The sequence below is a fragment of the Sodiomyces alkalinus genome (assembly GCF_003711515.1).
Source record: "Sodiomyces alkalinus F11 unplaced genomic scaffold SODALscaffold_1, whole genome shotgun sequence".
Taxonomy (NCBI): Eukaryota; Fungi; Ascomycota; class Sordariomycetes; order Glomerellales; family Plectosphaerellaceae; genus Sodiomyces; species Sodiomyces alkalinus.
The window spans coordinates 6,059,120-6,085,440 of record NW_021167079.1 but is presented as its reverse complement, the minus strand read 5'-3'; the positions used below and the strand labels follow the sequence as shown (position 1 = coordinate 6,085,440).

Below are 26,321 nucleotides of genomic sequence, written 5' to 3'. Positions count from 1 at the left end.
ACCCACTACAGGTGAGTGGGAGCCTGATATAGGAACGTGCTCGGCAAGACCGAGCCCAGAATAAAGAAGGTTATCTTGATTCAGTCCGCAATTCTGCCCAAACGCGACAGACACACGTGGCTCTTTCTCGACTTAATACTCTGCCTCAAGTCCCTCGTCATCACCGAGCGAGTCCGCGCCGACCTCTTCGTAGTCACGCTCCAGGGCAGCAAGGTCCTCGCGGGCCTCCGAGAACTCACCCTCCTCCATACCCTCTCCAACATACCAGTGAACAAAGGCACGCTTCGAGTACATGAGGTCAAACTTGTTAGACAGCGCCGACCAAGCCTCAGCGATGGCGGTCGTGTTGGACAGCATGCAACTACAAGGCATAATATCAGCATTTTACCCATCTTGACGAGGTCATGGACGACGACTTACACAGCGCGGCTGACCTTGGCCAGGTCACCGTTGGGAACCATCTCGGGTGGCTGGTAGCAGATACCAAGCTTGAATCCAGTAGGGCACCAATCCACGAACTGGATTGTCCGCTTGGTCTTGAGAGTCGCGACAGCGGCATGCGCGTCGTTGGGAACAACATCACCACGGTACAACAAACAGGTAGCCATGTACTTTCCGTTGCGGGGATCACACTTGACCATCTGGTTGTTGGGCTCGAAGCAGGACATGGTCATCTCTTGGACCGAGTTCGCCTCGTGCGCGGCCTTGGCAGCCGAGTGCATGGGAGCATAGGCAACCAGGGGGAAATGGATACGGGGATAGGGGACCAGGTTCGTCTGGAATTCGTTGAGATCCACGTTCAGAGAGCCGTCAAATCGGAGGGACGCGGTAATCGAAGAAACGACTAGATACCCCATGTTAGCAAGCATGACCATCCCGAACGCTGAAAGCAAACCATACCTTGAGCAATCAAGCGGTTCAGGTTCTCGTAGTTGGGGCGCTCGAGACCAAGGTTCCGACGGCAGATGTCATAAATGGCCTCATTGTCGACCATGAAGGAGCAGTCGGAATGCTCCAATGTGGTGTGGGTGGTAAGGATCGAGTTGTAGGGTTCAACAACCGAAGTGGCCGTCTGCGGAGCGGGGTACACGCAGAACTCGAGTTTGCTCTTCTTGCCATAATCAACCGAGAGACGCTCCATCAGGAGGGCGCCAAACCCAGAGCCAGTACCGCCACCAAACGAGTGGAAGACGAGGAAGCCCTGGAGGCCAACGCAGTTGTCTGCAACGCGGCGAATCTTGTCCAGGACTTGATCAATCATCTCCTTTCCGACTGTGTAGTGACCGCGGGCATAGTTGTTGGAGGCATCCTCCTTGCCGGTGATCATTTGCTCGGGGTGGAAAAGGCCGCGGTAGGGACCGGTACGGACCTCATCGACTACATTGGGCTCGAGATCGCAGTAAATGGCTCGAGGGACATACTTTCCCTGACCTAAGGAAGAAGAGTCTGGTCAGCCTAATCGGGCTCAAATGGAACATGATGCAACTTGTCGTTATTGCCGCGGCTTCGACTATTTGTCGCGCATCTGTCGAGGACGGATCCCATACCTGTTTCAGAGAAGAAAGTGCTAAAGCCATGATCCGGATCGGCCCTCTTGCGCTCCTCGGTGAGGAAGCCATCGGGCTGGAGAGAAGGAACCCAAGTCAGCACGTAGAAACGAAGAACCAAAAAAAATTGGCTACGGCTTGCGGCCACTGTAGTTTGAACGAACCTGGATTCCATGCTCAAGACAGTAGAGCTATGTGCCAAAAGAAGAGTCAGCGAAGTGTGTCCGAAGCGGTCAGGGCAAGGAGACAAGGCCAAGGTGAAATCATCCTTGGAGAGTCAGGCAGAGGCTCACCTCCCAGCACGAGTTGGCAATCTGGCAGCCAGCCTGTCCAACTACAGAGCTCAAAAGTCAGTATCTACCTTATATTGGGAGACAGATCTCTCTCAACGCCGCACCCGACAGAACCGGCGCGGCTGAGGCGAAGAACAAGGGGTGCATTGTGGACAGTGAATGGATGGATGGATAGAACATACCGTTGATGCTAATGACTTCACGCATGGTGACTGACCGTCGTGGGCGTAGATTATTATTGCAAAGCAGAATATTCGATGCAAAGGGAAACTGAAGAATGTATGGTGACTTGAGCCCTCGTGCACGACTCTAACACAGAAAGAATGGTGCAAGAGAGTAAAGGTGTCGGTGAGTTTGTTGGTAGGTATTTTGTTGGAGAAGACGATACGGTAAGGTAGTTACCGCCTAAGGAGGGAAAGTAGGGAGGAGACTACAGGTAAACTGATATTGAAGCCTGTGGCTAAGCTGATAGTTGGTGTGGGGGGTGGCTGGGAAAAGTTAAGCCGAGGGTTGCTGTGGGTCTGCTTTCTGATTAGTTAAGCTGGGGAAACGTTTCTCCTTCCTTCACGAGTCGTGTCGTAACACGTTAACGTGTTTTCCCCTTTTTTTCCTAGGCAGTACCACTTTATTATTTTCCTATAGTATCACCACTTTACTTTTTTATAAAGTGTGTTTTTTAAGTATCACTATCTTTATTCACTACTATATTTTAATTCTTTTGTATTATCTCCTTTAAAGCATTAACATATATTAGGTATGTTTTTGGATTATTACTGGAAACGATTCGGAAACGTTTCTGAAACGTTTCCGAACTATTTCTCGAGTATAAACTAACTACTCTTCTATTTTTCTAAGGTTAATATTAAGTATTTTAATAATATACCCTTAAACTATCGTAAGATATATGTGTTCTAGTGGTATACCGCTAGAGAAGATAACGGCTAATATCCCGATAAGCTCCCTGAATACGATACCGATAATATAAGTTTAGGATATAATATATTACTTTATATATTACTAATACTATTAAAAGGCTAGCAGGGTTCTTATAGCACTAGGCGAGATATACTACCGTTTCCTCGAGGTAAACGGTAAGATATACTTTAATATAAGTTAATCTATCTTTATAAATTAGTTACTTAATTATAACGAGTTATTTCTGCTTAACGGTCGAAATTCTCCTTTATCGGCGCGTTAAAGAAGTATATCCTCTATACCTATTATATCTAAGTAGCTCCTAGCGCCTCTAGGTCCCTACGCTCTTATAATAACCTTTAAGCCGTAGAGTATTACTAGGCTATATACGATTTAGCCTATAGTGTTAATATACCTCTTAATACTCCTCGTAAAGCTAAAGCTATTACGAAAGATTTATTCCTCCGGAAGGTGCCGAAGGACGATAACGGAAATATAAGAAACGATTTAGAATTAATTTAGGGATTATTACCAATCTATTTTCTTTCCTAGGTAGATATACTTCGTATAAAGTAAGATACTTTTAGTTAGGGTCCCGAGACCCGTTACTAGGCTTATATAGAATAGAACTCTATCGGCCATAGTATATTACCTTTACTTCTTATTATAGTATCGTAGACTAACAGAAAACGTTTCCTAGACTGCCCCCCCCTTTCCTATAACTATTTTTACTCGGTCTAGGCTAAATATCGGTATAAGGATATAGCCGATAGCGAAGAAGTCTCCGGTATATTCGTAGCTTATCTAAAAATTATATCTTATTTACTAATAATCTATTCTATAGAGTTCGTGACTCCCGCCCCCCCCCCCTCTCTCGTAACTATCGGGTTATAATAACCCGTGTTTCTACTCCTAATAATAAGGAGTAAATAAGTATATAGGAAACGTTTTCGGGCTATTAGCTTTTTTTTTATAGCTGTATAATACTTATTTAGTATACGAGGAGTTTTTTTTTTTTACTATAAAATAGCTTTTTAGTACTATTTCACTATAATAATAATAAAGTATAATTCTAATAACTAAAGTATTCCTTAATATCACTTACGCTGCTTATTTCTGCTAATATAAATATTATAACCGCTCTCTCTCTAGCTTAATCCTGGCTATCTCTAGTTAGAAACGCTAATCGGCTTCTTCTCTTTCCTTTATAATCCGCGCTTCCGATTTATAATCCTTTTAATCTATTTCGCGCCGACGTTCCTTAAGAGTAAGCGTTTACTTTTTAATTAACAATAAGGTTTATAAAGCATAAACTTAACCTTAAGTAGCTTACTAAGAGAGATTTAGTATATTTAGGCGCTGACTTCGAGAGCGTCTAGGAGGAATACCGCTTAATAATACATCCCTTATACTCCTTATTAAGGAATTTCGAGAATCCGAATCTCCACTATTACTACTAAAGATCCTAAAGTCCTTAGGAGGATCTAGAGGTAATCGTAAAATAAATCGGCTTCCTGTTATAGTATAGCTTTATAATCGACTACGATTAGTATCTTTACTTTTCCTATCTACCTAAAGACGTTTTCTCTCTAAAGCCGCGGAAGGTTAGTATCTTTTCTTTTATTATTTATAAAGTAATAGAACTTACTTCTCCGACTAAGTATAGCATTAAACCGGCCGCTTATTCTAGTATCTCGCTATAAACTAAGCACTTAAAGGGAACGAGTATTATAATCTATTATAAGTAGTATCTAGTCGTATTCCTTATATCTATAAAGGTTAGCGAATAGATTTATAATACTTATTAAAAGACTCACCCTTAGATAACCTTAAGGATATAGATATATCGTCTAGTCTATTTATATAAGGCTTAATATATAACCTCGACTGTATTAGTGTTATTAGCAATTAATACCTAATCCTCTAGTAGAATATTCGAAGCTACTTAGTAGAATCCTGTAGTAATATATAGGAGGTGTTTATATATCGCCTAGTTATAGAATTAAGGTATTATCTTTAAAGGATAAGTAAGTTTTTCGAATTATTTCCGAATCGTTTCCGAAATATTTCTAGACCAGACTCACGGGTAATCTTGTTATAAAGGTTATTATAGTCCTCTCGAGTCCGGTATTCTAAGAGAGTTATTAAGAAATAATAGGCTAAGCCTTTACCTTTTACTTAATTACTACCTAGAATACTCTTAATACCTCTCCGGAAATAAATTATATAGAGTCGTATACAGCGAGATACCTAGTCTTCCTAAGTTTCGGCTAGGTGGAATATTTACTATAGATATCTACTAAAGCCTTAAATCGCTAATAAGGCCTAGTCTAAGGTTACCGTAAGAAGACTAGTACCGTGCAGATATTTCTATTTAATATATATATTATACTTATCTTTAAGGATCCGGAATACCTAGTAAAATATATAGAGATATATATGTGCTATCTCCGAGTTTATATAGCACTTTATTAAAGGGAGTACTAGATATTATTAGAAACGATTTAGAAACGATTCGGAAACAATTTAGTAATAAACCTCTTTCCGAATTATAGCTATACTATACCTAAATAATTTTCTTCTACTCTATACTGTTAATATACTTATAGTTAGTATCGACGAAAAAGGATTTTATATCCGGGAAAGTCTATATTTTCGCTTATTTCTTAAAGAAGTAGATTACTATATAGTTATATTAGGTCTTAAATAAGTGCTAGATATATTAGAGTAGAATATTAGAAACTATATATAGATATACCTAGGTATTCACTTATATATTCACGTTTATTTGCCTCTTTTATCTGCTTAAGACCTAAAATAAGACTCCGATTACCTTAAAGGAAAAGGATAATCTACTGCTTTTAAAGAATATATCGAAGATAGTCGGAATTCGTAAGACTAGTATAGATATCTAAAATAGTTTTCCCTTTATATTCGGCGATAAACTCTTTTAGTTCGCTTAATTTTAAAAAGATATTTAATTTTAGGTTCGGGTTACTAATCTTCGCGAGCACTCTTAAAATACCTTTTATTATAGAGGGGGGGGCTTTTAGAGGTAGTATTAGAGGGTAAGCGTGTACTCTATACGATATTATAATAACCTATAAAGTCGTCTTGAAATTATAAAGAATAAAAAATCTAAGTTCTACGCTATAGGTTTATTATTAGATATCGTTAATGCCTAAGATATAAACTTTATCTATATAGAAATATTAGTAGATATTACGCGAATCGTTTCTTAATCGTTTCTAAATATTTCTGAATATTTCTGAATGTTTCCGAATCGTTTCCTAATCGTTTCCTAATCGTTTCCGAATCGACTTACTATATATTTTTCGTTTTCTACGATTCAACACGAAAAAGTAATAAGTCTTATCGGGATTAGCGAGAATTCCGTGTATAGTAGGGTCGAAAGTATATCGGATAAGGTCTATATAAGAATAGAAACTTATTAGAATCACGGTGTTAATATAGCGACGCGTCGTATTAGCGATTATCTAAGACTAGTATACTATACGATATTATTCGAAGTTCGTAAGTTACTATAATTAATTAAGAACGCGTTTAGATAAAATAAAGTATCTAAAGATAATACTTATATATAGTCTACTAGAATCTACGCGTGGAATACATATATCTTCCTAGTCGCTACACGTAATCTTTCGATTAAATCTTCTCTTTAGTACCCGAGCCTATCTAAAACGATATTAGTATTAAGCTTAAAATATCCCGACACGTTTTACATACCTAAGCGCCTTTTTCCGTATAGTAAATTCTTTTACTTTCTCTCTTCGCCTAGTAATTCTCTCTAGTAGTTACGGAGTTACCACGGAATAGTAGAATTCTTATCGTGGGAGATATTTATAAGCTTTACCGCCTTAACACGTATATATATAGTGGTGAACCGGAGTATCTCTAAGTGCTACGCTCGTAGTCAAAAAACCTGGATATTTCCGGGTAATATCGTACTAAACCTGAAAAAGAGTGTATTAGTAGAAAATAAGACTATATATATAAAAAGAATAAAAATAACTTACGACTTTCTAAGGTGCCTTTTTTTCATTATTACTTAAAGTATCTATTAAGATAAAGGTAGCTAAGCCGTTTTCTAAAGTTTAAGAAAACTCGGGTATCCTAATTATATATAGGATCTTATAGACTTCTATAGATTAAGAGTCTGGCGTAAGTCTACTATTACTATAAGTAGATACGGAGATAAGAAATAGTTTATTATTAGTTTCGGGGCGAATCTAACTAAGGTAAGTAATTATATCTTTAAAGGATAATAAAGAATATATATACTTCCGGAATCTAATGCCTTTAGATATTAATATTACTAGGTCGTTAATTAGGATTAAGTCTATAGAGATATAGTCGTAGATTTTTATTCTTAAGAAATCTATTATTATAAAATTTATCTTCCTGAATATTTAGTTTAGAAAGATCCTCTAACTCCTAAAGCTCACCACGATTATCGAATAGCGAATTATACTCTATATCGAATAGATTTTGATATCCTTTAGAACTGTTTCCGAATCGTTTCCTAATCGTTTCCTCTTATTCTATCTATTTATCACTATCTTCGCTATATTACCCCTCTCTATTTACCCCTCTATTAACGCCTAACACTTATTTAAGGCATATACGCATATTATATAACCCGTATAGGCCACACCCCACAGCAACTATCAGGTTAATATACCGCCCTACTTCGCCCCACACTAACTATCAGCTTAGCCACAGGCTTTAATATCAGTTTATCTGTAACCACAAGTAGGGAGTGGGGAAACGAATTTGGGCTGTCAGGGGTGTAACATGCCCGTGCAGCAAGTCCAATAATAAGCAATGTTTCTTGTATTTGTTGACACCACCCAAAGGGGAATAGCTCACCAGGGGCAGTTGCCTGTTCCTAAGGTACCTTACAGTATGAGGTACATTATACACTGTACCTCGGTCATCATGATCAACAAGGGAGATTCTGATACCTCTCGGTGCAAACACCACTAATCAAGTGTTCAGAATCAAGGTAGACTTCTTTCTCCATTTCAAACTACAAATTGGTCGTTTAACAATTTTATAGACGAGTCTACAGCGGCAAGCATGAAGGGCGTGGCGTCTGTCCTCGTCTGGGTCCAGTGTCTCTTGGCCTTCACAGAGGCTGTCTGGGCCAACACAGAGAAGATCATTTTTCTCGCCCCAGAGAGCATGAACATGTCCTATAACTCTTCGACACTGGATAATCTCCACCTAGAAATTCTCACCCCTGATACGAGGTCTATCAGGCGCCACTTGCCATCTTCTTTCCCGTCTGCCGAGTCATCCGCCGGGTCAACATCTTGGCTTTTGCTTTACAACCTCACACCGTCACGCCGCTACGAAGTGAGAGTGTGCTGGGCTGCGATAGTGAGTGGGCGAAGACGGGTAACTGTAAAAGTAAGATTCTAACTCGCCAGTGAAGCAACCGACCCAGTTCCTACTTGACCTCTACGACCCAAGTGACGTCTGGAAGAACGCTGAGTTGACCTCGTCCCTCGTCCAGTCACGTCAGGGTCATGAGGTTGTGTCAGGCAGCCGTCTAGAGCCACTTCTTTTACAGGCTCATAACGGAGACATAGGGGCCTACAAAACCCCCTCTGTCCTATTCCTCCGTATTCGGGCCGTCGCCAACTACTACTCAGAAGACGCGGCTCGCATGGCCCAAGTGGAGCCGCCTCTCGTCGACATTATTTTGGACCCGTATGTATTCGGCATACTTCCAGAGTCACTGGTGTCCACCGTCGTATATATTACTGTCGTCGCCATATGGGCTGTTTTGCTCGCACGGCGTATCGTTTCCTGGATACGGAGGCTAATCGGCACCAAGAAGCCGTTTGAGAAAGCCGCGACGGCGCAGAAGAAGACGATATAGCTCACTTGCTTCCGTCGCCAAATCTGGCCACCTATGACAGAAATCACTACAATCCTGATTTCCAGCATGTCGATATTCTGCTACATTATCGTGAGAACATAATTCACTAGAGGCGCATACAGTAGCAAGCGCGAAACTCTTCCTCCGCAATATATGTGATGGGTGCTAGGCGCTAGCCAATGGGACGAAAAAAAGAAAAAAAAAGGAAGAAAAAAAAGGAAAGAAAAGAAAGAAAAAAAAACAATGAGAGCAGGAAGAAGTGTGAGGCCGTCCGCCAGCAAATGGCACTGGTCCAACCGTTCCCACTGGTTACCGTGAGCGCTGACGAACACAAAATGATGAAGAAAACCAAACGCCATAGAATCCCATACTTGTTTAGAAGAAACTGTTACCGCCTTCTCAGTATGGCGATCCATAGTTCTGTCCGTGATGTTGAGGGCCCGTTGGGAAGGAATGCTGGGCGCCCGGATAGCCAGCAGAGGCTCCGCCGCCCGAGTAGTGCGGGTTGTAGGGACCTGGAACCCCATACTGCGGCTGTGGAACACCCGGTTGGGACGGCGCGCCGTATGATTGTGGGTTCTGGCCATATGCCGTCGCTGTTGGCCGTCCGGCTGACGGCGGCGGTGGCGGCATGTGCCCGTACGCCGGATACGTTTGTTGTGGCACGGGAGGCCCGTCGAAGGATGGGCTGTTCCCAGATGTACGGGCATTGGGAGGACGTTGCGTGCCCATTTGGTTCGAATGCGGGGAATGATACGTAGAGCCTCCCCCCAAGCCGCTCATCGAAGAGGAGCTTGTCGCAGGCGGCTCATATGATGCGGGAGGCACCTGGCCTGTGTATGGGCCCGTCCCTCCTGTGTTCGAATAGCCGAAGCTGTTTCCCTATCGTCATAACACAGGTCAGCTAGCGAGGCACTTAGGTAGACAGTCGCAAGTGATAATTCGAGATGGGACTCGTAGGGTGATGGATGCTCACTCCTTGTGTCTGGTTGCCGCCTCCACCAAACATGTTAGCCACGCCGCCCATGATAGACCCTGTTAGGCCGTGATGTTGCTGCTGGCCGGCGACCGGCCCGCCGTGAAAACTCTGAGGCTGGTCAGGTTTTCCCCCGCCTGTATGGAGAAGACTTGAGGTCAAGGCACCTCCAATCTTCCCAAGCGGATTCTTCCCTCCACCACCTCCTCCGTGACTATTGTGGTTCCCGCCTCCTCCCATGATATGACCAGCAAGGTTTCCGAGGGGATTTGATCCGGAGGCCCCATGTCCCGAGTCTTTGCCTCCTAGCAACATATTCATCGCCATGCTCTGGTTTCGCACAAGGTTACGTTAGCGGGAGCTGAGTTAGATGTAAGCGAGTAAGCAGGGGAGCGGGTAGGGACAAAGGGGGAACACGGTAGACACACATACCCCAAGCCCGCGGTCACCGACCGGCCCATCACCACCTCTTGCAGTCGGACCGTCTGGCGGCATAGGCGGGTTCACAGGCTCCATCGTACCGTCAGCATAGCGAAGCGTCTGACTCCCGTCGGGGTGGGTGATGAGTTCCCTTTGAGGGGGGATGCCATAGGGGTGTTCTCCAACCGGGGCGGGTGTGCTGCCTGTTGGCGCGGCTTCTGTAGGGACGTCCCATTGCGAAATTCCCGTCGATAGCTGGACAAAGTAGTATTTCCTGCTCGCTCCATCCCACTGCGCGATCCAGCCTGGAGGGAGATGCGGCGGGGCAAACGTGGGGCCCTCGGCGCCCGGGGACGTTGGCCCGGTCATGGAATCTGGCAGCAGCTGCTTGGATTCTCGTAAAAGTGGTAAGAAATTGAAGCTAAAGTTATCGCGCACAAGACGCGTGTGGAAGGTTCCCGTAGTTGAAACGCTGCCCACCCACCTTGGGTCTCCAAGTCAAATATATGCGCGACAACCGTTCGGAGCAAATTAACTAGCGGGGAAGTGCGGGCATCAGGAGAGGCTGACGGTGGCGCAGCCATCATCTCCCTGCGGCGTTTTTGTGGCTGAAATATGTGTGGATGATGCCGGAAAGGCCCGGATAGGGAGACAGGTTGATGCCCAGACGGGGGCGTAGGGCCAACGCCAAGCTGGAATATCCCGTAAATTGAGAGGAACTCGTGTGTTTCTACTTCATACCTTAATTACGGAAACTTCGTATGATCTCCTCTCCTCTCTAGAGAGTTCGTTCCTATGTGCATGCGTGCGGTTGATCACTATCCGTCGTGCTCTGTACCTACCTTAGACTGTCGCTTATCCCGTGACTAAGGTACTCCGTAGTGTCCAAGTCAGCCGTTACGCCACCACAAAAAGGGGTAGCCCTTTCGGGAGTACGTTGTAAGCAGTAACAGCCCTCTAATTACCACAAGGTGGCGTGGGCGGCCTCAGGGGCGTCGAAACGGTCCTGCAAAGAGTGGTCAGAGCAGGGCTAATAAGCGGCCATAGCTTCCATTCCATAGTTAACACAAAGACTTTGCGATAGCTGGGTACATGGCAGTAGGGAAGGTATCATAAGTTAGTGGTGAGGAAGTAGTGTAGAAAGGAAAACGGCGCGCCACGATTCGAGTCCCTGTCCATGCTAAGGTACCGTACCTTAACACACAGTGTATTTTACGAGTATTTCACGGTCCAAAAGGGAAGACGCGTCGACCTCTTGGCGCACCTTGTACTTACTTATGTTTTTAAGGTACCTTATGTTCGTTCCATCACCATCAGATACCTTAGGACTTGCGGAATATACCTAAACATTGAAACCAGTCTTCTTGTCAAAATTGCTCTCGGACAGGACGGGCAAATTACCTTTGGAACCTACTTCCCAAGAAATAGACGAGTCCCATCTGGCAACGATATACGAAGTACTTCACCATCAACTGGAAAGCAACAGTCACAACAGCAAAGCGGGAATAGCAAATTGTCAAGATGGTCTGTGTATTTCCTGTGCCCCGAAACTAAGTGGGGTGCGTATGTTGCCAAGGATGGCCCTATAAGTTACATGGACGAGACGGGATCGATAAAACCAGAACCGAGACGCCAAATTCCTGCCTCCGTTAACTACCTACCCTGATGAAATGCAACCGACCGTCATCGGCCTTGCGTGACGATCCAAATACCTCCCCGCTTAGATGAACGATGTGCCGACTGCTTTCATAGTCCCAGACGGAAAAGCATTCAGTCGGCCATCCAGAGGCCGTCCCTTACAGGAATAGAAAACGGCGGGCACCGCCTCTCTTCCTGGTCATGACAAGCGTCTCGCTGATTCCGGCCTCACACGTGGTGCCGGGTGCCATTTGCATCAGTACAGACCAAACCCCTGAGGCACAGCGCTGAAAATGGGTGCCGCCAACGCAGTTCCACTGGCCTTCGTTGGTGCACGCTGTTCCCGGGTTCTGGGTACCGTCGACGACATCATCGCTCGAGTCTTCCTCGGCAGGAGGAGAAGTGGGCTGGGGAGAAGCAGTGGTGGTCGGAATAGTGACAGTCGACAGGGTAGAAGGCTGCTCCGGTCGAGGAGCATCGCTCGGAACGGGGATGAAGACGCCGCCAGGACTAGAATATGTTAGCGAGACGTTTGGAGGTGGTACATGAGTGGGGACGTACAGTGACGTTGTGGTGCTGGGCGACTCGGGAACCGGTTGGTCAGGCTCCTCGACAGCTGGCTGTGACGGAACCGGAGCAGGCTCAACAGTGGTCGTATTCGGAACGCCGGGGTTCGAGCCATTATCAGGGTTCGAGCCGTCGCCGGGGTAGGAACCGTCGTTGCCATCGCCCCCGTCAGCGTCGCCATCGTCGTTGCCATTGCCATTGCCATTGCCACTGCCACAGCTTCCCAAAGGAGGCGTGGTCGGGGTGCCTTCAATGGTGACGTCGGGGCCAGGATTGGGGAATTCAACGTCAGTGCCCTCGGAGGTAGAGCAGCCGTTTCCGACGTTGGCTTTGAAAATTTCCGGTCGGCTCCTGAACGAGGCAGCGGAAACATCACTGCCCTCGATAGAGACAATAGCACAGTTCATGTACATCTCCCGATTTCCGATCTGGTTGAACCAGGTCCAGGCGAAGATGGCATTATCCGCCGAGGGAGCATCGTCAGGGATGGTGAAGTCATAGGCAGACACACCCGCGGGGGGGCAGCCACCGATGTAGCTGTGGATGACGGTGAAGGTGTTGCCTCCGTCAAAGGAAAGAGAGGCTTGACAGCTTCCGCCATTGTGATTGGCGCCGCCGTTGATAGTCAGGTTATACGTCTGACCAGCCTGCCAGGAGGTCACTGGCAACGCGGCGTCAGAGCCGAGGAGATTGAGACTGCCTTTGCAAGGGAAGTCGCTGCCGGATGGGCTGAGAGGAGAGGTCATGCTGTAGTCGATATTACCTCCAGCAAAGGGGTTGTTCTTGGACCGAAGTGGGGGTGGCCACGACATCTCCATGTGGGAGGAGACGAGCCCAGCATGGAGGAAGGCCAAAATGGCCGTCTTTAAAGCGAACTGGACCATGATGAAGTGTTGGGTTACCGTGAGGTTATCGTTGTAGATGTGAGTGTGTTCTTCGTTGTGTAGAGTCGTTTGGCTTCGCTGTGGAAAGGGTATCGAGGTCTAAATTGTTTTTCGTCTTTTCTGTTGTGTGTGTTGTGAATGGAAGCGATGGATTGGCAACTGGAGTGGACTGCACTGAAGTTGCGGATGATTTATAGAAGAACCTGGGTTCTGAGCCGGCTCGTAGAACTTTGGTGATCAAAAGGATTGACAATATGGCAATGTGATTGTTCAGGCAGCAGAGGAAATAAAGAGGAAGGAGGGATATGACAACCTAGCTGACCCGGCAGCTACGAGTTGGGTGAGATGGAAAGATGGTATGGTAGAAAGAAGAGAACAGAACCTGCTGGGACGAAACAGAAGGGCAGGAAAGGAGTGAACCAGCCTGTTGTAAAAAAGAAAGAAAGAACAGTTGAGGCTGAACAGCAACCCCGATGAGAGAGAAAGTGAACTATGAGAACAGAGCAAATTCCTCGTTCAGGCAGGTACGTCCTCAACCGTCTTATACTTGCCTGTCTTTGGGGAAACAAGGATTTTGTGTAGAGGCAGGAAAATATCCCAGGAAAAGGAGGGTTGGGCCGTGGGGTTCGGACTGAGGTGGGCAGGTATGATAGCCAACCACCTGCCCATATCACTGATCGTCGAATACCATGATTTTTCCCCACTTATCCTCAATTGTCCTTGGGTCAACGGAAAAGAATATAACTGGCAGGAGGCATACCACCACGGAGTCGTGTCCGACCTACAAATCGGCATCATACCCTGTCCCGGGAGATCCGTAGGTGCTGCTCTGCATTTACGGCAGCCACTCACTGCCTCGGAGGGGATATCTTGGCCCAGGACACCGAGAGAACCCTGTATCAATGAACAGAGTGGGCACGGAGACCCTCCTTTGGGACAAAAACAGGGCCAGCCAGTTGAAAGAACAGCCCGGCTTTGTCCAATTCCGCATTGTGTGTTCTTTCCTGTCCCTTGTTCGAAGACAACTCCATTACAACCAGTGCATCTTCACCACACAATGAGAGTTGTCATAGATCACCAGAATGCAAGACGAGAACGCACCTCTACATGAAACTTCCTTTGGCATCTATACCATTTCATGGAAGAACACCATCGAATCGGCACAGGGTTATTACCAACTTGCAGGACGTGAACAAAAGAAGAGAACACTATGGGGTTCGACTGGCTCGTCACTTCTGCCAACCTAACTTGGAGGAGGTACAGAGGATTGACGTTTCAAGTCCATCAACAATTCAGGGGTGCAGCGGCTTGTCAGCGAATTACATGTCGCGGTCGCCTCTTCACGGCGCCAATCTGAGGCATGTGGGGCATACACATTCCACGCTGACTCGGAACTACGAAGTAATAGTGTGGCTCTACATGCACTGTGAATTCCTGGGCGACGTTGGAAAGAACGCTCCATGAGCCAATCATCGGGGTCGCGTACCTGCCAGGGCAAAACACCCCTGTAGCTGATTCGCACACGGAGCAAAAGCCACCCCACATGATCGATTCGCCCGACTTCCATTAATTAATTACCCGCCCGACACTTGAAGACCGAGTGCCGATGAAACGACCGATCTACGAAGTGCGTCTTGCGGAGGGTCTGGACCAGGGACAACGTGCTTGTCCTCACCGTTGTCACCGCGTTGCGACGTGCAGGTAGGAAAGTCATTCAATCCAGTCGCATCCATTTCAACCCAGCCCATTCCTAAATTCCACCGCCTTCTTATGAGTTCAACTGAGAAAAGTAGGAAACCTCTTCCGTCAGTACTACGGACCTCGGAGTGGCTCTATCCAACCACTTACGATTGTCGTTTTGTGTCTCGTCTCTGGACATAGACCTCCTTTGAGATGGATGCTGTGATGGCGCATGGAGACATCGAGTCCGTACTTTATGGGAACTGGTCCTATATCACGCCCGCCCTCTTTTCGCACCCTTAAAGACCGAAGGTATCCTGGGCCCGAGGCCAGCAATCAAGGAGAAAGGCTAGTCAGTCGCACGGTTGATAATATCCTTGAATCCCCATAGGTTAAATTCCCTCGAGTCACCTTTCCGACTTGTTACGTGATCTTGAAGAAAGGAGGTTGTAGTTCAACTGACCATTGCCCCCCCCTAGTGACCTGACCATTGCCCCTGTGCTACCCCCCTGCTAGCGTAGAATTCGCCTGACCTGACTATTGCTATAGCCTTCAGACCTCGCCCGACCATTGCTCGCCAAGCCAGTACTAATGGTCGGGTAATGTCAGCGGCCGGAAGGGTGCTGATATATCACGTGACCTGGTTATTAAGTGTAAATTCCCTATACCTTAGTCACTATTATAGCAGCGATTTAATTTCCCTTTATTACTTTGTTATTTTTATTATTTTTATTATATTCCTGTGGACCTCACCAGACTATTAGTACTGGCTTGGCGAGCAATGGTCGGGCGAGGTCTGAAGGCTATAGCAATAGTCAGGTCAGGTGAACTCTACGCTAGCAGGGGGGTAATAGTCAGTTGAACTGTAGTCTCGAAGAAAGCATCGTAGAAACCAATCTTAGCGTCTTTCTGTCGTTGCTTCCTCGTCCGACAACTGATTGATTTACTTTCGAAATCCACAGGCGCTCACTCGTCAAGGTGTTGCACTCAATGGCAGGTTTGCTGGTTTGGAGGAGAATGCATTATCGCCACTCGGATAGAAACGGGTTCATGATTCTGGGGCATTCTCATCCATACCGGTAAATCTGAAATGATAGCCACACATTCCCGAGAACGATACAACAACAGAATAGCAGAATAATCAATTGGCTGTTCGGGGTTGGCAGTGGGCACATTGTTCTGCCTAAGGTCCTTCATCCTGACTGTGCGGTAACAGGCTAGTCGACTTGTCCTGGTCGTCGCTTAGCCTCTTGCCCTGTACCCATCCGAACCCATGCCGCCCAGCATAGTCAAACTAATACATTCCACGCTCTGCGAGCGCCACCTCGAAAACTACTGCGTGGATAGAACATAGCTATCTGTTAATGGCGAGATTTGAAGGGGGTTATACACGCTCTGATCCTAGCACTCGCCATGTAAAGCCTTGGCGGGAATTTGCAGCCAAGTGCCCAGCTCTAGGAATGCTAGTCCTCGAGAGCTCCCCTCCTCACCAATGTCCATTCGTAGCCTCGCACCCAGTGTTACGCATGGGGGAAGAACGCCATGCAGCGAATATTCCCTCCGAAAGTCTCTGGCACCGACATATGGCTCAGCTGTCTCGAACACATGGGACGTGTTGCATACTCAAGCCATAACTACCGAGATCTGGACGAGGGGGATGGATAAGGGCGAACCTTGTCAGAGTTCGGCGCGGCCACGCGACCCGAGTCGTTGGGTTGGCTCGTTTGACATAAACTCAGCTGCCGTCGGCCGGATTATCTGACGGGCGGCTTTGGACGTTTGCCTGATGAGTTCCTTGTTGCTGGCCATGCCCCCCAAAACTCTTCCCGCCGTAGGTGTTACTTCCGTTTCGATGCTGCTGCCCATACGAGTGCATTTGCTGAGGGCTCGAACCGTATGGCTGTGGACCTGTCGCACCATAGCCTCGGCCGCTTCCTGTTGTTTTCCAAAGCCGTCAGTCCCGTGTTGCGTCAGACCGTCGAATCTGAACGAACCAGAGATCAGGTTTCATATACCTTTGAAGGATGACGCACCTTGGCCGCCAGGTTGCTGCGGAACAAAGACAGGCTGTTGATATTGCAAATTAGGGCTCATGCCGTAGACAGACTGGCCCTGTTGGGATCCCTGGTGGGACATCATGGGCGCGGACGGTCTGCCAGGGCTGGGGTACCCGTTGGACGCAGGCATCGTTTGAGATGGGCCTGCATTGGGAGGAACAAATTGCGCATGCGCGCCATACATGGGCAGCTGCGGTGATTGGACGAGGCCTTGCGGATTGATGAACTGCGGCTGCATCATCATCGGACCACCAGCCACATGCCCCGGCTGTTGAGGTAAATACGGTTGATGGCTGTTAGAGAAGCTCCTAAATTGACCCATTTGCGGGGTGCCAGGGCTCATATAAGGCTGCATGATGGGTTGATTGTAGGGAACCGGCGCCGGAGAGCTCACAGGTGGGCCGTATGTGATAGGGACCTGAGCCATCCTGGGAGATGCAAATGACTGGGCAGAATTCGAATGCATCATTCTATGATCGTCCACATTGTTATAAGTGGCGTGCGGGGCGTGGCCAGGTTGAGTGTGCATCGGCATCGAAGGCAAGTTTGGGGATTGACGCGGTGCTGTACCATGTGGCCCTTGCAAGTGCAGGGGTAGTTGATAATGATGGGGTGCGCTGGAACCAACGTGAGGTGGGTTGGGGGCAGCTGAAGGCGTGGCAAAGGACTGCTGTTCCAAGAACTCCTTATAAGTCAGACGCATCGTGGAGTCTTGGGTTTCATCTTCCTCGTGAATTTGCCGCCATGTCGGAAGAGTATCATAAGACGGCTTCAGACTCCCATTATCCTCCCAGTTCCGCCCCTGCGGCGGCTGGTATGTCTTGATATTGGCAAGGATGAAGCACTTCTTGACATCTATGGCTTTAGTCTTGCGACGGATTAGCTGTCCAGTGCCAACAAGATGTGTGGGCGGGTCTGTTGCATTGTTGTTCCCCGCAGCGGAACGAGGACTGGAAGCCGCACTGAGTTGGGCGCCATTCGGATTGAAAGAGGAGGCATAGGGATTGGGCCTGAACTCGTGGCTGTTCGGATTGAGCTTCGCACCCATATGTCCCGGGACCCCACTGAGTCGGCGCCCAAACTGTAGATCTGCCGAGCTGTTTGCCGGACCAGTAGGGGGCACGCGCATCTCAGGTGCACCTGCGTGTTGCTGGGGATGAGGCGGCTGGGCATGCGGTGGGGGTTGTGACAGTTTCTGTTGTTCCACGTTGCGCAACCGTTGACCTAGAGGTTGACGACCCTGCTGGGCAAGGTGTTGCCCCGGGCGGTCGTTTCTGTAAGGCCCGTTGTGATGAGACGAAGTGGCATACGACTGGCGTGCATTCGCATGGCGGTTTGAGGGTCCCGGGGAATTCGCAAATTGGGAACCAGTAGTTCGAGTAACACTTCGAGTGTCGGGTGCGACCTGCGTCACGGGACTGACGGCTGTAGTAGCTGGTTTGACTGGATTATCCTTGGAACTGGGGTCCTTGGGTTTGGCGGCAGCCTCGGCCGCCTTCGTTCGGGCTACGTCTTCTGCATTTTGAATGGCTTTGGCTTGGATCTCCTTCTGCTTGGTAGGGTCTTTCGTTATGATAGAGATCAAGTCGGTCGGCACCGGTGTTGAGAGCTTGAAGCCTTCTGCAAACTTCTTCAACTCGGTTAACTTGACTTCCTTGTCCGCTTTGGCCTTGTTGGATCGAAGCTTGTCTGCAGTCTGACGCTGCTGGCTCGCGAACGACTTGAACGAATTGAGAACGTCGCGCTCAACTGTCAACGCGGCACTCGGAATACCTTCTCTAGGTTGAGAGGAGAGGACGTGGCTTGATGACGCCAAAGGCCGTGAAGGCATGGTCTTGTCGGGCAATTTCCCACCCAATGTGTTCGTGTTCGTGCTCGTGGACTTGCCTTCCGCCGGCCTGGACACAGATGGCTTGTTTGTCTCATTGTTGGGCGCAACCGGCTTTGAGAGCTTCGCTTCGGCAGTCTGGGATCGTTCCGTCGCTTGGGGGGCATCGAGCTTGGATGCAGGAACGGGTGTCTTTGTCTCTTCCGCCTTGACCGGGGGCTGCTTCTTAGCCGGGGCTCGCACTTGCGACGAGATGATAGCCGGGTCTACAGGGGCCCCAGTGACTGTAGTTTGGGCCGAAGGAGCCCGTTTGGCAGGAGGTGTGTACTTCTCATCGCGGTTCGAGAGAGGGGGAAAATCCTGTCGTCGAACCCCGCTATACCTACACGGAACAGAGTCAGCATCCGCGTCCTGATGGCGTTGAAACCGCTTGACTTGACATACTTCTCTTCTTCGTCGTCACCCCGACTGTCTCCTGCAGCGTGGTCCATGACACGTTCCTCGGCCACATGGGCCGTGGTTGGGATGCTACGCTCTATTTCTCTGGCTTTCCTTTCAGCAGCAGCCATGCGTTCGCGATATTGCGGATGATTCTTGTCGATCGCGGTTGTGTAGATATTCTCGTCGTAATCCGTCCTGATGCCAAATCGCCGTTCGTTTTCAGCAAACTGGTCCCAATGGCCGTGATTGTTCGAACTCTCAAGGCCGCCGTCGACGTCAGCTGTTGAGTCGGGAACCCAGGGGGTTAAAGTGCGCTCAGCACCGAAGCGGTTGTTTGAGATGGCCGAATCGGTCCTGAAGCCGCCTTTTGTAGCTGAACTCTTCCTTTAGCAGATGTCGCCCGTTTCAAGAGCTGGGTACCCACCATTTTGTCCCTTATTATCCATTCTGCCAACCATGCCCAAGTCCTTTTTCGGGGGCGGCATGTCAAACAATATGTGTCGGTCGTTGCATAAGTTGTGGAGTATTGAGTTGACGCTATTCCTTCAGCCTTGGGACTGGGAAGCAGCGAGGAAGTGATGGTAGATGGAAATCGAAAGACCTTGGGAGACGGCTTGACTAAGTATCGAAGTGAGCTACCAGAAAAGTACAGATTTACTTTGCCCAGGTGGTTGAAAATAGCCCGACAAGTCCTCGCACAGGAACAACTCGAGTCAATAATAAAACGAACCTCGTATAGGTCTTGGTGTGTAGAGTTCGACGCCACAAGGCAAACCACCGACGTTTAGACAGCGCACCGTTATGGTCGGCGTGAGTCTGACACGAGTGGACGAGTTGCTTGTCGTAAATCGAGACTACTAAAGTTAGCATGGATCGTATCGAGGCGGTCAAATGCGGAGTCCAAGAAGCTTGTGTAAAGAACGACGATGAGATAGGCTGGATCAAAGCTTCTCACACAGAAACAATGTCCACAGACTTGAAAGGAGTAGGTGGAAGGCAGGATACCTTGCGGGATGCAACATCGGGGAGGATAAGAAAGGGTGGGGTGCGGCTGGCATAAAGTAACGGACTCGAGGCTCGATTGAATAGTATGCGGAGTTCTGAACCTACCTCCTCCAGAACTTAATTGACGTGTTGGGAAAGTACGCTTTCCATATAATCGCCTTCGGGCATGCAGTGCAGCGTACTACCCATAGAGATCCCAATTGGAAGAGAATGGGGGATGGGATGAGGTTCAGAGACACAGAGTGTGGTATTGGAAAATCTGACAGGGGAAGATGTGCGGTTGGGGTTTGCAAGATACGCCGCCTCGTTTCCAGCGTACTGCGCTGATGGAAGGAGGTACCACCAAGACAGCGAGCTCTGGTTGCTAAGAATTAATCTGGGGGTCGATTCTGTGACTTACGCGGCTTTCAGACAGGAAGTACCTTACCTAACAGGACAGTGTGTGGATACGTAAGGAGTATATCGGCTATTCAGTATATGGAAGTAGCTTAGCCATGAATGCTCGTTTTACGGCATGCTGGTTACCTTATATACGAGATAGGAGCCTAGGTACTTACTACATAAGGTACCGAGGGGGCCCGTTATCCGAGTTTGTCCTAAGCTAGTTATATTAGAATATAAATAAAGGGAAGGATTACGGCGCCCTAATATTCTACTATCAAGCTCTTAAACATAGATCTATGATAATATAGGTCCCCTTACCTGTAAACTCCCTATCTTATAGTGAAGGCGCTTCCACTTTAGCTGTTCTGGATGCGTAACAGCAATTGGGGTACGCCTTGTCGCATATATTATGGAGTTGATCATTGTCCTAGGAGTTCGGCGATATTGCGAGGATCACAGAATTACTGGGAAGACATACAGACAAGGACCCGGGGATATATACCATTTCTGCCGCATAAACACAACGAGAACGAGGCATATCATGGTTTATCAAATTTCGGTGTGCTTAACAGAAACCTGGTCGTTCTTGTTGAGCAAATTTCCAAGCTGGTCACAGGGAAAGCGTCTGATTCTACAACAAATGGAAGGCGATTCTGCCACGTGCGATCGGATATTGGTACATTATTTCTTGTCTCGATTCAGCACCTCGCTCGGTTCGTTATACCTGGAGACCGAGCTCCTCCGCATATGGCAAGACATGCAAATCGCCAACTGTACCCACGCTAGCCTTGCCCTTCAGGAGATTCTGCGCGGCCTGTTGACATGAGGAATCAGTCAAAGATGTTCAGAGAGTCCGAAGAAGTGAAGAGGAACTTACCGCCTTGAGCTTATCAGCAGTCACAGATTCCAGGGGCTTAATAGCGTCGATGATCTCAATGGGCTTGCCAGTGTGGAGAGTGCTAGATCCCGCAAGGAGCATGCTTGCATTGCGACCCTCGCTGGCCTCGAGAACATCAAACTTGGCCTTGGCGATGGCCTTGGTTAGGTCCTCCTTGCTAACCTTCCCTTCAGCAACGGCCTTCAATGCCTTGACAGTTTCCTCCGCGGCCTTTCGGACGGCCAAAGCGGATCCAGTCAGTTGAACGGTAAACAGTCCAGCATCGGAGTACGACACGCTAGCAGTAGAGACGGAGAGACCAGGGAGGCCTCCAACAGTGCGCGACAACATGCTGAAGCCGGAAGACCACTTGATGCTGGACTTGCCGCCAACAAGCGCGGCAAGAACGGCGGTCTCAGGCGACGGAGTTCCATAGCTCGAGCCAGGGAATGCAATTACCACGGAGTTGCCGGCCGTATGGCTAACGCGGGATTCGCCACCATAGTACTTGGAAGGCGAGGTGTTCAGTCCCAGGGAAGTCGAAGAGGAGACGGGCGACGCCTTGAAAAACTGCTCAACCCATTTGGAGACTTCGGCTTGAGATGCACCATCAGCGACGATGGTGATATTAGGCTTCGCGTACGCTGCCCCGGCGAATTCGGCAATGGACGACTCGTTAAGGTATGGCTGAGTGGGCACGGAGGAAGTCAGGTTCAGAGGCGATCCAAGACCATGGTGGAAGGCGACGGAATGGGCTGCGTCGAGGGCCAGGGCGGCGGGATTGGATGCCGCAACTCCCTGCTTGGTGCTGAGAAATTCCCGGATCTCCTCATTGAATTCGTGGGCTGGAATAAAACATCTCAGTTCAGCCTGCTTAGATGTATGTACCGGCCGCGAAAGACTCACTGGTGTACTTCGTCTGCGAAATAACTTCGCCGAGGAGTTCGACGTAGTAAGGAAGGTCTGTCCGAAGGAAGCTCGACTCGATCATCAAGGCCTCTCGAGTATGATTCGAGGCGAGTTGACCTCCAAGGAGTTCAGATTCGCGAACAATCCGTAGGCCAGAGCGCTTTTGCGTGGTCTACATACAATTGGCATGGTTAGTTTTGATCGTTGCCCTAGGGCGGCGACATCCTCCCTACCTTGAACGCGAAGGCCTCAAGACCTGCGGACAGCCCGGGAAGCGGTTCATATCTCGTCCCAGCCTTGGCCACCACGGCCAGTTTGGTTGTCGGGCCACGAGAATCCCGAGCAATTACCTTCACGCCGCCGACGTCCGAAAGCTCGTACGAGCCAGAAGAGGAGGAGGTAGCAAGGCCACGAGCAAGAGGGAGTCGTGGATAGGCTGGTTGGCGAAGTGCCAACTGCGCGGCCCGCGGGAAGGAGGTTCGTGAGATCATGTTGAGAGAGCGAATGCTCAGAATTGGCGATGTGAGTTCCTGGGCCGAGGTCGTGATAGCTAGAAGAATATGCCCGTCGTTCCCGATCAATTTTCGAGAGACGACGGTTGACTTCCATCCAATCATAGCGACACAATTAGCCAGTCTATTATGATCACGTGATGGTACGATCACGAGTGGTGCCTATCTGTCTATCTACGTGTACTGAGGCGCGAGATCTATCCGAAAATACTCCATAAGTAAGGTACGGATACATGATCAGGGAAGTACCCAGTACGGAGGGCATGTAGACGTACTGTACTTCCTGCATGTTGGGCGTATGGAGTAGTACCTCCGGTATCTACTATCAATACCTAGGTACACAGCTTTTAAGGTACTCCGTAATTACAATTTCTCAATGCGTGACGCAGAGGGGTGCCCCGCCATCATAACCCGAGTCGCAGGCAGTGTCCTATTATTGGCATATTCTGCGACGGCGCGTGGGGAAAAAAATGCGAAGCACCTTCAGTACGAGCGAATAACGTCAACTCCCTCTACGTTACCGTCTTCCATAATTTATTTTGCTCACAGACAACCGTCAATCTATTTCAATGGTCCACCGGTAGCTTTTGTGGCAGCTCTGGAGATAGTGAGAGCATCTATCTCTAGAGAGGATCTCTTTCCACCAACGCAAACAAAGCCACCTTCCCGTCGACATACATACCATGCTGGTTGTCAGTTCCACCTTCTTATGATGGCCAAGTTGATTTCACTAGCTTGCTAATATTTGTTTCTCAGACCAAGCATGCCGCTGAGCTCTGTGCTCATGTCGTGAACGATATGCTTGGCGAACTCCCTGCGGTCCGTTCTGATCATGGCCCTACCTGCAGCATTGTCCTTCACAATTACTGACATCTACATGTGGTTTATAGAGGGTCTTGACCGTTTTATTTGGCAAAGGAAGGTTGACGCATGCGCAACTTGTTCATCATACCTCATTGCCTCCTCGAGAAGTGCGTCATGGCTTAGCCGTCCTTATACAACAGAATCTACTGTATCATTATTCAAGCCGAGAGTCTCCTGTCACGAACTACGAAGCGAACCCGGATGCTTGTTATAACCTTCTCCGCTCAGGAAAGGTTGTGGAGATGGTGGGAAATGAATACGGTCCTGCGGAACAAGAGGTAGTCAAGACGTTGCTACAACTCGGCCATGCCAGAGTATCCGATCTCGTTCAGGCCTTTGGGTACTCAGAAGGAGGTGAAAATGGGACCAACGGCTACCATGTGAATGGTGGAGGACGGCCAGGGGCCAGCCCGTCTCGCCACGTCCAATCAGCCGAAGAACTCTATATTGTTCTTTGTCGGCTCATTATTGGGGGCGTCATCGACCAGGTTGGCCCGAAGACGTTTAGAAGCCCAGATGACATGCTTCGTGAGATACAAGACGATACAATGAAGACCGCCACGGGAGAGAAAACCAGCGCAAAGGCCAAAGCAGCATTACAACAAGTAGCGATGGCGCGATTCCGGACAGCATGTGACGAGAGCCAGAAGTTGAAGCGGCAGCTCGAACACACCGTCCCTTTTACTGCCAAACGGAGGAGAATGGCGAATGGAACGCATTCCAACGGCTCCCTCGGTGGGAAGAGATATAGTGAAGCAATTCCTGTGAGTTTCCCGGACCTATGGCCGCCAATTCGAGAGTCTATTCTGACGGCATCCAAGCCCAACTGTGTCCTCAAGATCAACTTTGAAAAGTGTCTAGTTGACCTACGGAACCAAACACTAGCCCGCTATGCGTCAGAGAGTCTAGGCATGATCACGGGACAAGTATATCACACCACTCTCCGGCTTCTGTCCGATAAACTTGCTCGTTGTCGAGAGAATCCGAGGGTAGATGCAGAACTCGATGTTAACGGCAGCGCGGACGACGACTACGACGACGAGAGTGGTGGTCACAAGTCCAATCAATCTATTATTGTCACCTCAACTCAGATCTTCGACGCTCTAGACCCTTCACTCAACATCGCCGCCGGTATAGGAAAAGTTCCCAGGGACAAGATACATTTTCGCAGTGCGGAGAAGGTGCGAAAAGAACCGAAATATTCATCGCTGGACTCCGATGAGTCGGAAGGCGAGGATATCCGTCAGCAGATGCCGAGAAGGCACGGCGAAGAAGACTCCGACATGGAGGACATGAGGTCTCCAGCGCGGAGACATAGACGATTGGAAGGCGACGACGCGAAGGTCACGTTCGACGACGGCGTAGATGCGAAGGACAATCGCTTCGAAAATATGCGACAACATCTCCTCCTCTTAGCCGAAAGCCAAGAAGGCTTCCTTCGACATTGTGGCACCCAGGGTCGAGGCCAATGGACGGTGGATTTCAAGCCGCTCTTGGATCGGCTCGGGCAGATGGAATCAGAAGCCATCATCGAGCAGACCTTTGGGCGGCATGGCTTGAGATTGACCCGTATCCTTCGGAGCAAGGGGAAGCTGGATGAAAAGACGCTGCCTTCCCTGGCCCTCATGAAGAAGCAAGACGTGCAGGGGAAGATGCTGGCTTTGCAAATGGCCGGCTTTGTCGACGTTCAAGAAGTACCTCGAGATAACAGCCGGACAGCAAACCGAACCATGTTCTTCTGGTTCTTTGACGAGAGCAGGGTGAGGAATCAGCTGTTAGACGACATGTACAAGACCATGCTTCGATGCTTGCAGACGTTGGATGTGCAAAGGTATCGAGAGCGAAACATTCTGTCATTCGTCGACAGAAAGGATGTCAAGGGAAAGGAAGAAGAAGTCATGACCACGGAACACTACAACAAGTACAATCGCTTTCTAGAGCTACAGAGCAAGCTTCTGGGCCATGTGATGAGGTTGGATGACCTGGTCTCTGTGTTCAAGGATTTCTGACGAGGCCCTCCTGGTGGATGATGCGGCGCATGGGAAACCAACACAAACTGGCACTGTTCATCCTGCTATGTAGGGGTTACGCGAGAGGAAAGATACTGCCTGGGGTGCTTACTTTGGGCCACCTAGGTACTAGGTATTGGAGATGAATCAAATGTCCATATTCAGACCCCGCTGACGACGGTAGCTACAAAATAAACTACGTCTGACACCACGCCGTGTAGGAGTGGCCCGCAGTTGACTTTCTTGGTCTCGGGTGTTGTTCCGGTGCATTGGCCTCCCCGGAATTCGGGTGAAGATTGCTTTTGGGCAATCTAGGGACGCATTAACTTTCGATGTTACCACCGAGTTGACTAGCTGAAAGCTTCATCTTTCGTTTTACCTTCGTTGTAACTTGCATTGTTCGTTCTGGAACCATCGGCGAAAAAGAGGTAGGTTTGACTTTCGTAATTACACACTCCATCCTCCGAATCCGAATTATTATTAATTACCCCGTGTTTATTAGCTTGGACATGTCTCGATCATTGATTCCGGAACCACCCGGTTGGATTGATTACATAAGGCTCGTCTTATCAAGAAACGATAACAGGTGCCATCCGTACTATTATTT

At 48.5% G+C, this 26,321-nt stretch overlaps 7 protein-coding genes across 7 annotated transcripts; 2 read left to right on the top strand and 5 right to left on the bottom strand.

The window, feature by feature from the left end:
* Positions 1 to 132: 132 nt before the first annotated feature.
* Positions 133 to 2,047, bottom strand: SODALDRAFT_267011 (tubulin alpha-B chain; the record flags this gene model as incomplete). Its single annotated transcript, XM_028607524.1, has 7 exons — positions 133 to 361; positions 421 to 844; positions 901 to 1,431; positions 1,548 to 1,623; positions 1,712 to 1,738; positions 1,841 to 1,881; positions 2,023 to 2,047. The coding sequence occupies 7 exons, from the start codon at positions 2,045 to 2,047 to the stop codon at positions 133 to 135; spliced, it is 1,353 nt and encodes a 450-aa protein (XP_028471181.1).
* Positions 2,048 to 7,773: 5,726 nt separating this feature from the next.
* SODALDRAFT_348116 (hypothetical protein) lies at positions 7,774 to 8,850 on the top strand. Its single transcript, XM_028613343.1, has 2 exons — positions 7,774 to 8,158; positions 8,214 to 8,850. Exons 1-2 carry the CDS (start codon positions 7,856 to 7,858, stop codon positions 8,661 to 8,663), a joined length of 753 nt encoding a protein of 250 aa, XP_028471180.1. The 5' UTR covers positions 7,774 to 7,855; the 3' UTR covers positions 8,664 to 8,850.
* On the bottom strand, positions 8,704 to 9,730 carry SODALDRAFT_37676 (hypothetical protein). Its single transcript, XM_028614841.1, has 3 exons — positions 9,640 to 9,730; positions 9,035 to 9,537; positions 8,704 to 8,968 (listed from the first exon to the last, which is right to left on the bottom strand). The coding sequence occupies exons 2-3, from the start codon at positions 9,371 to 9,373 to the stop codon at positions 8,744 to 8,746; spliced, it is 564 nt and encodes a 187-aa protein (XP_028471179.1). The 5' UTR covers positions 9,374 to 9,537; positions 9,640 to 9,730; the 3' UTR covers positions 8,704 to 8,743.
* Positions 9,580 to 13,148, bottom strand: SODALDRAFT_319847 (hypothetical protein; the record flags this gene model as incomplete). Its single annotated transcript, XM_028609479.1, has 11 exons — positions 9,580 to 9,969; positions 10,072 to 10,454; positions 10,544 to 10,667; positions 10,801 to 10,837; positions 10,902 to 10,925; positions 11,025 to 11,065; positions 11,264 to 11,333; positions 11,461 to 11,531; positions 11,721 to 11,799; positions 11,860 to 12,207; positions 12,259 to 13,148. The coding sequence occupies 11 exons, from the start codon at positions 13,146 to 13,148 to the stop codon at positions 9,580 to 9,582; spliced, it is 2,457 nt and encodes an 818-aa protein (XP_028471178.1).
* Positions 13,149 to 16,712: 3,564 nt separating this feature from the next.
* SODALDRAFT_37602 (hypothetical protein) lies at positions 16,713 to 19,711 on the bottom strand. The gene is made up of 3 exons (XM_028614783.1): positions 19,579 to 19,711; positions 19,158 to 19,534; positions 16,713 to 19,095 (listed from the first exon to the last, which is right to left on the bottom strand). Exons 1-3 carry the CDS (start codon positions 19,579 to 19,581, stop codon positions 16,836 to 16,838), a joined length of 2,640 nt encoding a protein of 879 aa, XP_028471177.1. The 5' UTR covers positions 19,582 to 19,711; the 3' UTR covers positions 16,713 to 16,835.
* Positions 19,712 to 21,028: 1,317 nt separating this feature from the next.
* On the bottom strand, positions 21,029 to 22,854 carry SODALDRAFT_327567 (cytochrome b-c1 complex subunit 2). Its single transcript, XM_028610468.1, has 4 exons — positions 22,563 to 22,854; positions 22,327 to 22,501; positions 21,421 to 22,265; positions 21,029 to 21,357 (listed from the first exon to the last, which is right to left on the bottom strand). The coding sequence occupies exons 1-4, from the start codon at positions 22,818 to 22,820 to the stop codon at positions 21,262 to 21,264; spliced, it is 1,374 nt and encodes a 457-aa protein (XP_028471176.1). The 5' UTR covers positions 22,821 to 22,854; the 3' UTR covers positions 21,029 to 21,261.
* A 479-nt stretch (positions 22,855 to 23,333) lies between these two features.
* Positions 23,334 to 25,946, top strand: SODALDRAFT_305373 (RNA polymerase III subunit RPC82). The gene is made up of 4 exons (XM_028609005.1): positions 23,334 to 23,533; positions 23,598 to 23,660; positions 23,732 to 24,469; positions 24,527 to 25,946. The coding sequence occupies exons 1-4, from the start codon at positions 23,525 to 23,527 to the stop codon at positions 25,712 to 25,714; spliced, it is 1,998 nt and encodes a 665-aa protein (XP_028471175.1). The 5' UTR covers positions 23,334 to 23,524; the 3' UTR covers positions 25,715 to 25,946.
* The last annotated feature ends 375 nt before the right edge of the window (positions 25,947 to 26,321 follow it).

Bases quoted from the DNA above. Each gene is read 5' to 3' on its own strand.
- SODALDRAFT_327567 (XM_028610468.1), bottom strand. From the start codon at position 22,820: ATGATCTCACGAACCTCCTTCCCGCGGGCCGCGCAGTTGGCACTTCGC. The intron at 22,502-22,562 runs GTAGGGAGGATG...AATTGTATGTAG, and splicing joins TTGAGGCCTTCGCGTTCAAG to ACCACGCAAAAGCGCTCTGG. The intron at 21,358-21,420 runs GTAAGTTCCTCT...TCATGTCAACAG, and splicing joins CTGCTGATAAGCTCAAGGCG to GCCGCGCAGAATCTCCTGAA.
- SODALDRAFT_305373 (XM_028609005.1), top strand. The intron at 23,661-23,731 runs GTCCGTTCTGAT...TGTGGTTTATAG, and splicing joins TGCTTGGCGAACTCCCTGCG to AGGGTCTTGACCGTTTTATT. The intron at 24,470-24,526 runs GTGAGTTTCCCG...ACGGCATCCAAG, and splicing joins GATATAGTGAAGCAATTCCT to CCCAACTGTGTCCTCAAGAT.
- SODALDRAFT_37602 (XM_028614783.1), bottom strand. The intron at 19,096-19,157 runs GTATGTCAAGTC...TGTTCCGTGTAG, and splicing joins GGTGACGACGAAGAAGAGAA to GTATAGCGGGGTTCGACGAC.
- SODALDRAFT_37676 (XM_028614841.1), bottom strand. From the start codon at position 9,373: ATGCCCGTACATCTGGGAACAGCCCATCCTTCGACGGGCCTCCCGTGC. The intron at 8,969-9,034 runs GTATGGGATTCT...CACGGTAACCAG, and splicing joins TAACAGTTTCTTCTAAACAA to TGGGAACGGTTGGACCAGTG.
- SODALDRAFT_348116 (XM_028613343.1), top strand. From the start codon at position 7,856: ATGAAGGGCGTGGCGTCTGTCCTCGTCTGGGTCCAGTGTCTCTTGGCC. The intron at 8,159-8,213 runs GTGAGTGGGCGA...TCGCCAGTGAAG, and splicing joins GAGTGTGCTGGGCTGCGATA to CAACCGACCCAGTTCCTACT.